This window comes from Nerophis ophidion, linkage group LG18 (assembly GCF_033978795.1).
Source record: "Nerophis ophidion isolate RoL-2023_Sa linkage group LG18, RoL_Noph_v1.0, whole genome shotgun sequence".
Classification (NCBI taxonomy): domain Eukaryota; kingdom Metazoa; phylum Chordata; class Actinopteri; order Syngnathiformes; family Syngnathidae; genus Nerophis; species Nerophis ophidion.
In genome coordinates, this window is record NC_084628.1 from 22,938,287 (window position 1) to 22,950,861 (window position 12,575).

Here is a 12,575-nt window from a genome sequence, read left to right on the forward strand (position 1 = left end):
AGGCGTCCATGATTGTAATCAATGGGTGGATGTGAGGAGTCCGACAATCTGTGACGTCACGCGTACTACTTCCGGGAAAGGCAGGGCTTTTTTAAGAGCGACCAAAAGTTGCGAACTTTATTGTTGATGTTCTCTACTAAATCCCTTCAGCAAAAATATGGCAATATCGCGAAATGATCAAGTATGACACATAGAATGGACCTGATATCCCCGTTTAAATAAGAAAATCTAATTTCAGTAGGCCTTTAAATTCCTCAAATGTCCGGCGTTTATGTGTTTTGCATGTATTTTCAATGTACGTCCAGGGTTAAGAGGGGTTAGTAACAAAACAAATTGTGATGGTGTGCGCATGCAGCAACAGTAGTGAAGGAGGGTCAGAGACAGAGAGAATCAGAGAGGGAGGTAGTGAATTGATTGTCAATCAAGGCATACTTGATCAACAGCCATACAGGTCACACTGAGGGTGGCCGTATAAACAACTTTAACACCGTTTTAAATATGCGCAACACTGTGAACCCACACCAAACAAGAATGATAAACACATCCGCACCGTAACATAAACACAACAGAACAAATACCCAGACCCCTTGCAGCACTGAATCTTCCAGGATGCTGCAATATACAACCCCCGATACCCCTCCACCCCCCTCCCACACACACACACACACACACACTTCAACCCTGATTACGTCACATCAAAAATTTCCACTTTGAAAAATATTTTTGGTGGAAGATTTTGCATATTTTGTGTGTTTGCCATAAAAAACATAGTTTTGTTTGACAAAAAAGGGCGGTAAACAAACACAAAAACAACATAAAAAAACTAAAACACTTTGAAATGAGGAATAGATGTGAAATGATGTTTATTAAAGATTATGTTAGAATGTTATTCTAATATTCATGTAAGCATGTTTATTAATGATTATGTTAGCATGTTATAATAATATTCATATTAGCATTTTTAATAATGATTATGTTAGCATGTTATACTATTACTCATGTCAGCCTGTTTTACTGATGATTATGTTAGCATTTATACTAACATTCATGTTAGCATATTTTACAAATGATTATGTTAGCATGTTATACTAACATTGATGTTAGCATGTTTTACAAATGATTATGTTAGCACGTTTATTAATGATTGTTTTAGCATGTTACACTAATATTCATGTCAGCATGATATACTAATATTCATGTTAGCATGTTTATTAAAGATTGTTAGAATGTTATACTATTCATGTTAGCATGTTTATTAAAGATTGTTAGAATGTTATACTAATATTCATGTTGGCATTTTTATTCATGATTATGTTAGCATGTTATATTAATATTCATGTTAGCATGTTTATAATGATTATGTTAGCATGTTATACTAATATTCATGTTAGGATTTTTTTAATGATTATGTCAGCATGTTAAAGTAATTTTCATGTTAGGATTTTACTCATGTCAGCCTGTTTTACTGATGATTATGTTAGCATTTATACTCTTACTATTGTCAGCATGTTTTACAAATGATTATGTCAGCATGATATACTAATATTCATGTTAGCATGTTTATTAATGATTATGTTAGCATCTTATACTATTACTCATGTCAGCCCGTTTTACTGATGATTATGTTAGCATTTTAGCATATTTTACAAATGATGATGTAAGCATGTTATACTAACATTCATGTTGGCATGTTATACTAACATTAATGTAAGCATGTTTTACAAATGAGTATGTTAGCATGTTATACTAATTTTCATGTCAGCATGTTTATTAATGATTACGTTAGCATGTTACACTAATATTTATGTTAGCATTTTTTCAATGATTATGTCAGCATGTTAAACTAATATTCATGTTAGGATTTTTAATAATAATTATGTTAGCATGATATACTAATATTCATGTTAGCATGTTTATTAATGATTATGTTAGCATCTTATACTATTACTCATGTCAGCCTGTTTTACTGATGATTATGTTAGCATTTTAGCATATTTTACAAATGATTATGATAGCATGTTATACTAACATTTGTGTTAGCATATTTTACAAATGATTATGTTAGCATGTTACACTAATATTCATGTTAGCATTTTTTTAATGGTTATGTCAGCATGTTAAACTAATATTCATGTTAGGATTTTTAATAATAATAATGTTAGCATGATATACTAATGTTCATGTTAGCATGTTTATTAATGATTATGTTAGCGTGTTATACTATTACAATTGTCAGCATGTTTTACAAATGATTATGTTAGCATGATATACTAATATTCATTTTAGCATGTTTATTAATGATTATGTCAGCATGTTGTACAAATATTCATGTTAGCATGTTTATTAATGATTATGTTAGCATGTTATACTATTACTCATGTCAGCCTGTTTTACTGATGATTATGTTAGCATTTTAGCACAATTCCAAGCTAAAGCAGTCAGATCTGCTGCGGGTGTTATGGAAACAAAAGGGGGTCCATGACTCCCTGGAGACCCCTCAGGTCCTCCCCTGACAGGTAACAATGGTGGGCTTTCATCTCCCTGGGGGTCCCCAAGTACAGGACCCCTGTCCCCTGAGATGCGTTCGGAGGCCGAGGGAAGTTTCTGGTGCGCGGTGTCCGAGCGGCCTGTCCCTAATGACACGGCTGGGCCGGGCCGCAGATGTCGTCCAGATTGAGAGTCCTGGGTGCCAGTCAGAATGTGAAGGCGGTGCTGCTGAGGATCACAGACTCTCCGCCTGGTGCTGGGTCTCTGCCGGCCACCTAAAGGGGTCATTAAGGAGGCCGGACTGCTGAAACTCAATCCTTCTCAGCTGATCAGGGGAACGGTCTAGGCGGCCTGTTCTCGCGGATCCTGACAGATTGCCCCCCTCCCTCAAAGATGTGGGCCTCTAATGAGTCCATACTTCTCACAGCTGATTCTTCCTCACACTGTGACCTTGGTTCTGGTTCTGGAGTGGACTCTCTGACATCACCTCACACGCTGAAAACAGGAAGTGAACTTATTTTTTGGGAATTATTATAAACCTTAATTTATAATGTGCAACATTTACAAACAATCAAGAAATAATAATAATCAAATCAAGTACAAAAACAGTACCAAACAGCGCCAGGGGACAGGAAGTGACCTTCCCGGACTTCCTATAGGAAACGACAACATTTGAACATGAAATGCGTAGACATTTTATATAAGTAGCATTGGCTGCTGTGACGCGAGAAATTCGGCCGCCATCTTGAAGTGGTGATGAGGAGCCGGCAAGCAGCCTAAACCAGGGGTCTCAAACTCAGTTCACCTGGGCGCCACTGGATGCAGAGTCTGGGTGAGGCTGAAACGCAAGAAAATATTTCTTAAAAAAATGTTGCATACTCCTCTGAATGTCCAGTTGTATAAATGACATTTCAAATTGTATTCTTTGTGCAAAAAAGACACGTCGGAGTGCCCCTGTGCTCAACAAAGAAATATTGCATCTCCCACTTTTCCTAGGATTGTCTTTGCTCACCATTAACCTTTCTTTTCACTGAAGGCTTTGAAAAAGACATGTTTGGGGTTGTGGGGTTGTGGAATATATTTGTAATTAGCCGACGCACGGAGAATAATGTTATTTCCGCAATGTGTGTGGTTCGGCTTTTCCTCCCTGCAGCAACACGGCGGTCGGCGGATAATAGCCGGGAAAGTACCGGGATAGCGAGCGCAAAAAAGCGACGGCTCCCGGAGTGTTATTCAGCGTCATATGAAATATATGTAGTGTTCATTGTGTGAGGCAATGCAAATTAAACAATAAAAAAAAACAAATAACCGTTTGAGTTGGTCCAGGTTATCGGGGACTGTTATTACAGACGGACAGGTGTCGCTGTGTGACTGCAGCCAGGCACGTAAGAAAACCCCCGTCTCCATGGCAAAGTTTCTGTTGCTTTCACTCATTTGCCGCTTTTCCACCAACGCAGGGGTAGGCAACCCAGAACGTTGAAAGAGCCATTTTGGACCCAAATAACACAACGCTGTCAAGCGCCATTCGTATAAAACTTGCGAGCCGCACTAACTTTAAAATTTCATATTAAGGTGGGGGCTGCAAAATAACGTCTAGCGGGCCGCAATTTGCCCGCGGGCAGCATGTCTGAGACCCCTGGCCTAAACTGACAGTTGACAGGTAGAAAACAAAGATACTGGGCTGGTGTTCAGCATTTTCCTGCTCAAATGAGCGGACTTTTGAAAATAGGAATCGGGGGATTACTTTTCACAAGTAAGATTTAACATTAACGTACTATTGGTTGTATTTTGTGAAAAGAATATTACCACAGAGTTGAGAAGTATATATTCAATATGTATATGTAATAAATTGTATGTAGCAGTGGTTCTCAACCTTTTTTCAATGATGTACCCCCTGTGAACATTTTTTTAATTCAAATACCCCAAGAAATAAAGAAGTAAAATACAGCATTACGTCATCAGTTTCTGATTTATTAAATTGTATAACAGTGCAAAATATTGCTCATTTGTAGTGGTCTTTCTTGAACTATTTGGGAAAAAATATATAAAAACCCCTAAAAACTTTTTGAAAAATAAACAAGTGAGTCAATTATAAATAGATATTTCTACACATAGAAGTAATCATCAACTTAAAGTGCCCTCTTTGGGGATTGTAATAGAGATCCATCTGGATTCATGAACTTAATTCTAAACATTTATTCGCAAAAAAAGAAATCTTTAACATCAATATTTAAGGAACATGTCCACAAAAAAATCTAGCTGTCAACACTGAATATTGCATTGTTGCATTTCTTTTCACAGTTTATGAACTTACATTTATATTTTGTTGAAGTATTATTCAATAAATATAATGATAAATTATTTTTGAATTGTTGCTTGCATTCATATTTTGTTGAAGTATTATTCAATAAATATATTTATAAAGGATTTTTGAATTGTTGCTATTTTTAGAATATTTAAAAAAAAATCTCCCGTACCCCTTGGCATACCTTCAAGTACGCCCATTTGAGAACCTCTGGTATATAGTACTCTGCAAACATGTGAAATGTTCTATTTTGTCTACATTATTTTGTCAGATTGCACCAGAGTGTTTCATTTGTATGTGAAATCTTCTTGGGGAGGATGACCCCCCTACAGGGGTTTGGTTTACCAACTTTCAGCCCCACCTAAAACTAATTTCACCAGCCGCCAGTGAATATGATGCATTCTCATTTTAGGCAAAGTAGAAGACAATACCCTCTTAACAGATTGTAACCAGGAATAAGTCTTCAAGTAACAATATTCAAATACTAAGATTGTTGGGTAAGACAGAATTTGGTTTTATTCTGAATCCAGTGAAACAGATTGGTGGTTTTAGCAGATTATAGATACTTTCAGGTGTTTATATAAGTTAAGTTAAAGTTATAGTAGCAATGACAGTCGCAAACACACTAGGTGTGGTGACATGTGTTCTCTGCATTTGACCCATCCCCTTGATCACCCCCTGGGAGGTGAGGGGAGCAGTGGAGAGCAGCAGTGGCCACGCCCGGGAATCATTTTTGGTGTTTTAACCCCCAATTCCAACCCTTGATGCTGAGTGCCAAGCAGCGAGGTAAAGATCCCATTTTTTTAGTCTTTGGTATGACTCGGCCGGGGTTTCAACTCAAAACCTACCGATCTCAGGGCGGACACTCCAACCACTAGGCGACTGAGTAGGTTATGTGTAGTTTATGTTTAAGTATTTGGCGGAGGCTTTTGTCCAAAGCGAAATACATAAAAAATACATATAAAACAATCACTGTAAACATTATCATTTAAAGGAAGAATGTAATAGAAGATATCAATACAAAGTGTCAAGACAGAATAAACACTCCGCTGCTGCAGCAACAGAGATACAGTCTATAGGTCCCCAAAATATATCGATATCTAATGTATTCATACATTGTTTATGTAGGATATACGGATGTATATATAATCTAATCATATTGTTTCTTCAATTTAAAAATAGCTGACCGTTTTTGTCTCCCTTCTCTGTGATTATATTCCCAGTTTTGATTTTGGACGTCTGGTCACTTATAGCATATAAGAATATTCTATTACTGTTAAGCAAACTATGAATAATAAAACATGTGTCCTTTGTCATAGCTACACGTATGACAAAAAAAAAAGCCTGAAAATCAGTGGTATTAAGTGAGGTAAAATGAATTAAATGCGCTGACAGTTCATTGCTCCTGCCAATTGTATTGCACTGAGTGGAGCAGATCACCACTCCAAGATGGCGGCCCCGCGTCTTGTAAGCAGTAGCGCTCAATGCTGCGTCTAATTATAGGAAATGTGTCAAACTTTGCAACATGGCGGAGGCCGAGTGGGCGGGGTCAACAGCTGTCAGTCAAGTGGAAGCAGGTCACATGATCTGCATATGAACCCCCAATCATCGCTCAGCCCCGCCCCCATGATGGCCACCCGCCGGCTGCCAGAAGCCATCAGCCGGCTAACACGCTAGCAGATGCTGGCAACATGGCTGACGTGAGTAGTGAGAAATAAACATGTTTATTGAGTCATGTGACGCACACAAGTCGCCAGCTAGTAGTAAATATGACTGAGCCATGTTTTCCATGTTGTACTAAAAGTAAATATTCAACAACTGAGAGGAAATATCTCAGCTAAGCTAGCGCGTTAGCAAGCTGGCAGTCACATGGCAGAGGGCTATCATATATGTTGTAAGCACAATACCAATGGCGCGCAATTTGCAAATTTAATGTCAAATCAAAAGTTTATTGGATTCATCACTATACAGTGTACATCCACGACAGAACTACTGACTAAACTACTATCACAACTTGGTTTAATATTAATAAATATAATAATGTAGGGTTACCTGGAACTTGAAATAGGCCACCCGGCCTGAATCCACACTTCTTAGTAGTTTAGTTGTGGATGTACTGTATAGTGATTAATTCAATAAACATTTGATTTGATTTGATATTAAAGGCCTACTGAAACCCACTACTACCCACAACGCAGTCTGATAGTTTATATATCAATGATGAAATATTAACATTGCAACACATGCCAATACGGCTTTTTTAGTTTACTAAATTACAATTTTAAATTTCCCGGGACTTTCGTCTTAGAAATGTCGTGTAATGATGACGTGTACGCAAGATATCACGAGTTTTTAGGAAGTATGAGCACTACGCACACACACAGCTAAATGTCGTCTGCTTTAATCGCATAATTATACAGTATTTTGGACATCTGTGTTGCTGAATCTTTTGCAATTTGTTCAATTAATATTGGAGAAGTCACAGTAGAAAGATGGAGTTGGGAAGCTTTAGCCTTTAGCCACACAAGCACACGGTGATTCCTTGTTTAAAATTCCCAGAGCTGAAACTTTACTATGGATCAGAGCGCAGTCAAGCGAACATGAATCAAGACGGAATGTCAACCAGCAGGTTTCAGTGAGAAAATTGTGGTTAAAAAGTCAGTTCTTACCGGAGAAAAGCTGAGCTTGCGCCGTCCATAGCTGCCGTCGACTCCCCTGAGACACTGCGCACCAAGACACCCGTGGAGACACCCTTCCGACTATCAGGTACTTTTTAACTCGCTAAAACACTAGCAACACAATAGGCAGATAAGGGATTTCCCAGAATTATATTTTTCTAGTCCGTCGCTATCAATATCCTCAAACACAAATCTTTCATCCTCGCTCAAATTAATGGGGAAATTGTCGTTTTCTCTGTCCGAATAGCACTTTTTGTTGGAGACTCCCATTAAAAACAATCTGAATGTGTGAGGAGCCCCCACACTTGCGACGTCATCGTCTGCGACTTCCGGTAGACGCAGGGCTTTTCTCTTAACACAGACAGTTGCGAACTTTATCGTCGATGTTCTCTACTAAATCCTTTCAGCAAAAATATGGCAATATCGCGAAATGATCAAGTATGACACATAGAAGGGACCTGCTATCCCCGTTTAAATAAGAAAATCTCATTTCAGTAGGCCTTTAAATTTGCAAAATGCCGTTGCGCATTTTGCAAATTGCGCTCCATTGGTATTGTGCTTACAACATATACAATGTTTTGTTTGGTACAATGTTAACAATTGTAAACACAACATTTACAATCTTTTTGGTTAACTGAAGTCGAAATTTTTTTCAATTAAAAAAAAAAGGTTTTTATATTGAACAACAAGCATACATTTACAATTCACACACAAGTTAAGGCACTTTCAACATCAAGGAAAAGGGTGGAATGCCATCTCGGGTTGGGGAGAAGACCCTGCCCCAAGTGGAGGAGTTCAAGTACCTAGGAGCTGAGATGGAAGGCAAAGCTCTCAATTTACCGGTCGGTCTACGTTCCCATCCTGACCTATGGTCATGAGCTTTGGGTCATGACCGAAAGGATAAGATCACGGGTACAAGCGGCCGAAATGAGTTTGCTCCACCGGGTGGCGGGGCTCTCCCTTAGAGATAGGGTGAGAAGCTCTGCCATCCGGTCTTTTGGGTCATAACCCAAAACTCATGACCATAGGTGAGGATGGGAACGTAGATCGACCGGTAAATTGAGAGTTTTGCCTTCCGTCTCAGCTCCTTCGTCACCACAACGGATCGATACAGTGTCCGCATTACTGAAGATGCCGCACCGATCCGCCTGTCGATCTCACGATCCACTCTTCCCTCACTCGTGAGCAAGACTCCGAGGTACTTGAACTCCTCCACTTGAGGCAGACTTAAGTAATATTTTTTTTAATTTGTAAATTCATTTAAAAAAATAATTGGGGGGAGGCTAATGGCACTGATTAGGTGGATTGGTCGTTCTGTTTGTCTGAAAAGGAGTAGGTCGAAGCTGAGCTTATTCAACCTTTTACCTTGTCCTGTTGAGTTTGTTTACTTCCTGTGTCTTAAATATGGACATAAGGCTAACGCTAACAGATATGCAGGATATTTCATGGAGTTTGTAATTCCAAGCCGTATAAAATAGAGCAGAAAATTAAAATGGAGGAAAGAATCACAAATACTATATTAATCCGTGGGTTGAAAGTCAGACAAAGTGCGTTTTCAGTTGAGAGGATCAAATAGCAGCAGACACGTGTTTAAAGTGTGTACGTGAACGAGGTGAAGCACTGTGATTATAATAACCAGTTGATCCAGGTCTGGGTGCCACATTCTAGTCCACGCTCAAATGTCCACGGAGAAAGTACGTTTGGTTTCTCATCACAAAATACCCTCAAAAGACAAATGCGGTGAGCTAACCGATACGTTACGTCATAAAACAATTAATTAATTTCTATCCTGTTTCCACTTCATACAGAGCTCCACTTGACCTCTGACCTCGCCTAGAGAGAATGCCAAGGAGGGCTGGGACGGCGCCACGGCAACCCGAGTAGGTACCTTATCGTGGAAACGCTCTTTTGTGTCGGAGAAACCCGAGCTAGCAGAGAGGAAATGAGCTATCTTGTTTGGTTTCTGCAGGAAGTGGTAAACTGCTTCGCTGACACTTCATCACTTGGTTGTGCTATAATAACATGCTAATAACGCTAGCAAACTAACTTACGAGTGCAAATATGTCGCTTTGTTGCGCTACTTTAGCATGCCAACACTGGCAAGCTAAATTGTAAGGCCAAAGTAATTTTGGTGTTCCAGCATACCAACGCTAACAAGCTAACTTACAAGGGAAAATAATAACACTTTGTCGTGCTACTATAGCATGCTAATGTTAGCAAGCTAATTTACAAAGGCAAATAATTTACTTTATTGACTATGATAGCAAGCTAATGCTAGCAGGCTAAGTTACAAGGCAAATATGTTACTCGGTAGAAAATGGATGGATGGATGGTTGTGCTAAGTATAATGATAACAAGACTATAAAAATCGGACCCATTACTATCAGACCCATTACCTCCCTGCTTTGCACTCAGCATCAAGGGTTGGAATCACCAAAAGCGATTCCCGGGCGTTGCCAATGCTGCTGCTCACTGCTCCCTGGGGGTAAGGGTGATGAGTCAATTGCAGAGGATAATCTCACTACACCTAGTGTGTGTGTGACCATAATTGGTCCTTTAACTTTTTAAGGGCAAGTACGTCACTTTGTCGTGTTATTATACTAAGCTAACGCCAGCAAGCTAACTTACAAGAGCAATAAAGTCACTCTGTTGTGCTACGATAGCTTGCTAATGCTAACAAACTAGCTTAAAAGGACAAATGTCACTTTGTTCTCCTATGATGGCATGCTGATTCTAGCAAGCTAAATTATACGGGAAAGTAAGTTACTTTGTTGCTAATGCTAGCAAACTAACTTACAAGCGCTAATATGTCACTTGGTTGTGCTATTAGAGCAAGCTAATGCTAGCATTTACCATTAATTGATTAACGTGGACCCCGACTTAAACAAGTTGAAAAAATTATTCGGGTATTACTATTAGTGGTCAATTGTACAGAATATATACTGTACAAAAAAAGTTTCAATCAATCAATCAAAAAGCAAGCTAATTTATAAGAGAAAATAAGTCACTTTGGTGTGCTATGATAACGTGCTAAAGCTAGCAAACTAACTTACAAATGTTTTTTTCATATCAGTCAAACAAACATTAACGTCAGAGCCCATTTTAACTCATAAAAGAATTTCGACTTTGCAGTTTGAAACTTTATTTTAGCAAAAGTATCTATTCAAAGCTGTGCTCAGGATGACACACAATTGTGGTACAATGCTGCCCCCTATTGGAGTGGAGGAGTAACATCAGCAACACTTGACCGTTAAATAGAAAATATATTAGCACATCAAGTGAGACTATCATTGATCAGTTTCATAATCAGTATCACGGGGATCCACAAGAAATACTTGTTAAATAGCCTTTTGCTAGAAAAAAATTGATTGATTGAAATATTTATTTCAAACCTGCACAATACAACAAAACACTTTTTTTTTCTTTTTTACATTTTGGCAGGGATAATCATGCAGGGCTTGAAAAGGGGTTGAATGAAGCAGATGCTTATAATATCCCAACCCCTCTCACTCATTCCACATTTAACATAAACAATATAATACAAAATCAATACTCTATAAACAAAAACAAGAGAAACTCTTGTACACTAACAATAAGATAGTACCACTTACTATGAGACAAGACAAGATGAGAGGAGACAAAACACGCACACGCACACACACATACACACACAGGCCCAGACACTCTCTGACCATACACCTCTCTCCCATCGCTTTGTGCTAAGGGCATCACTCTCTTTCCTCCTCGTAGTTCTTCAGTACTTCTTTTTTGAACAGTGTTTTAAATTGAATCATGTTTGAACACATTTTTAACTTGTCCCCTGAGTTGTTCCACAGACTGATTCCACGCACTGAAATGCACATAGATTTTAAAGTGGTTCTAAATTTAGGCAAATATAATTTGTTGTTTCCTCTTAAACTGTAACTATGGTGATCATCTCTATCCTGGAATAGGTTCTGTATATTGGATGGTATAGAGTTTTGGGATGCTCTAAACATAATTTGAGCAGTTTTAAAGTTGATCACATCGTTCAGTTTAAGTTGCTTTAAGTCCATAAATAGTGGATTTGAATGATGTCTGTAGTGAACATTGGACACAATCCTGATAGCCTTTTTCTGCAGAGTGACTAAAGGCTGTAAATGTGATTTATAACAATTTTCCCAGACTTCAACACAATAGTTTACATACGACATAATAAATTAATGATACAATAACAGCAGAGCATGGGTGTTCAATAAATGACATGATCTCCTCATCATTCCAACACATTTAGCAACTTTTGTCCTCAGGTAACTTATATGAGGCTTCCATGAGATATTTTCATCTATTACCACTCCTAAGAATTTTGTTGAACATATTCTATTGGTGTATCATCAATAACAATCCTGATCGGTATATTACTTTTGCGATTGCTAAAGAGCATTATTTTGGTCTTCTTTAAATTCAGAGACAATTTGTTCGTATTAAACAAAGTTTTTAACTTTATCATCTCCACAGTTACAGAGGCCAGAATTTGCTTCATGTCGTCACCTGCACATGTAATTGTACCATCAGCAAAGAGGATGAACTTCAGCATTGTTGATACTTTACATATTTCGTTGATAAATATTATAAATAGAATGGGTCCCAGTATTGACCCGTGGGGGACTCCACAGGTTATATGAGTGTAGATTGATATTGGTCCATCTGAACAATCTGCTGTCCCTCATTTAAGTAGCTCTCCAGCCATTTCCCTGCCAATCCCCTTATCAGGGTTTCCCACACATTCATTTATTTGTGGCGGCACGCCACGAAAGAATTACGGCTGCCACAAAAAACCCCCCAAAAAAACAAATTATGATTATTTATTTTTTCAGCTTTTGACTCGCTCGACCGCTCATAAAAGCAATGGGACTCTGTCTGTGAATGGAACTTGTAGTTACATATTATATAAATATGTAAGTATTATATAAATATGTATATAAATAAGTACATAAAGTGTTGTAATTATATTCCAACTTCGCGTTCTTCTTGGTCATCGCCGCCGCTTCACACCCACCCTCCCCCAACCCCATACCCCCCGCCGCCCAACCACACCAACAAAAAAAGATGCCTGACCTGTGGGA

The 12,575-nt window shown here is 38.4% G+C and overlaps 1 protein-coding gene and 1 long non-coding RNA gene across 8 annotated transcripts in view; one reads left to right on the plus strand and one right to left on the minus strand.

Annotated features, from left to right (window-relative positions):
* Positions 1-2,254: 2,254 nt before the first annotated feature.
* Positions 2,255-7,934, minus strand: LOC133536956 (uncharacterized). Its single transcript, XR_009802584.1, has 3 exons — positions 7,462-7,934; positions 3,100-3,325; positions 2,255-2,982 (listed from the first exon to the last, which is right to left on the minus strand). It is a non-coding gene; the product is annotated as an uncharacterized LOC133536956 (long non-coding RNA).
* LOC133536952 (latent-transforming growth factor beta-binding protein 4-like) overlaps positions 6,366-12,575 on the plus strand; it is a 108,814-nt gene continuing 102,604 nt past the window's right edge. For 2 of the 7 annotated variants that reach the window (XM_061877710.1, XM_061877711.1), the window contains exons 1-3: positions 6,461-6,492; positions 9,119-9,210; positions 9,279-9,350. In XM_061877710.1, the coding sequence (XP_061733694.1) occupies positions 9,313-9,350 (38 nt within the window). In that variant the 5' untranslated portion in view covers positions 6,461-6,492; positions 9,119-9,210; positions 9,279-9,312. Of the gene's footprint in view, positions 6,493-7,162; positions 7,559-9,118; positions 9,211-9,278; positions 9,351-12,575 lie in introns of those variants that run through there. The other 5 variants (XM_061877707.1, XM_061877713.1, XM_061877712.1 and 2 more) reach the window with 4 other exon arrangements.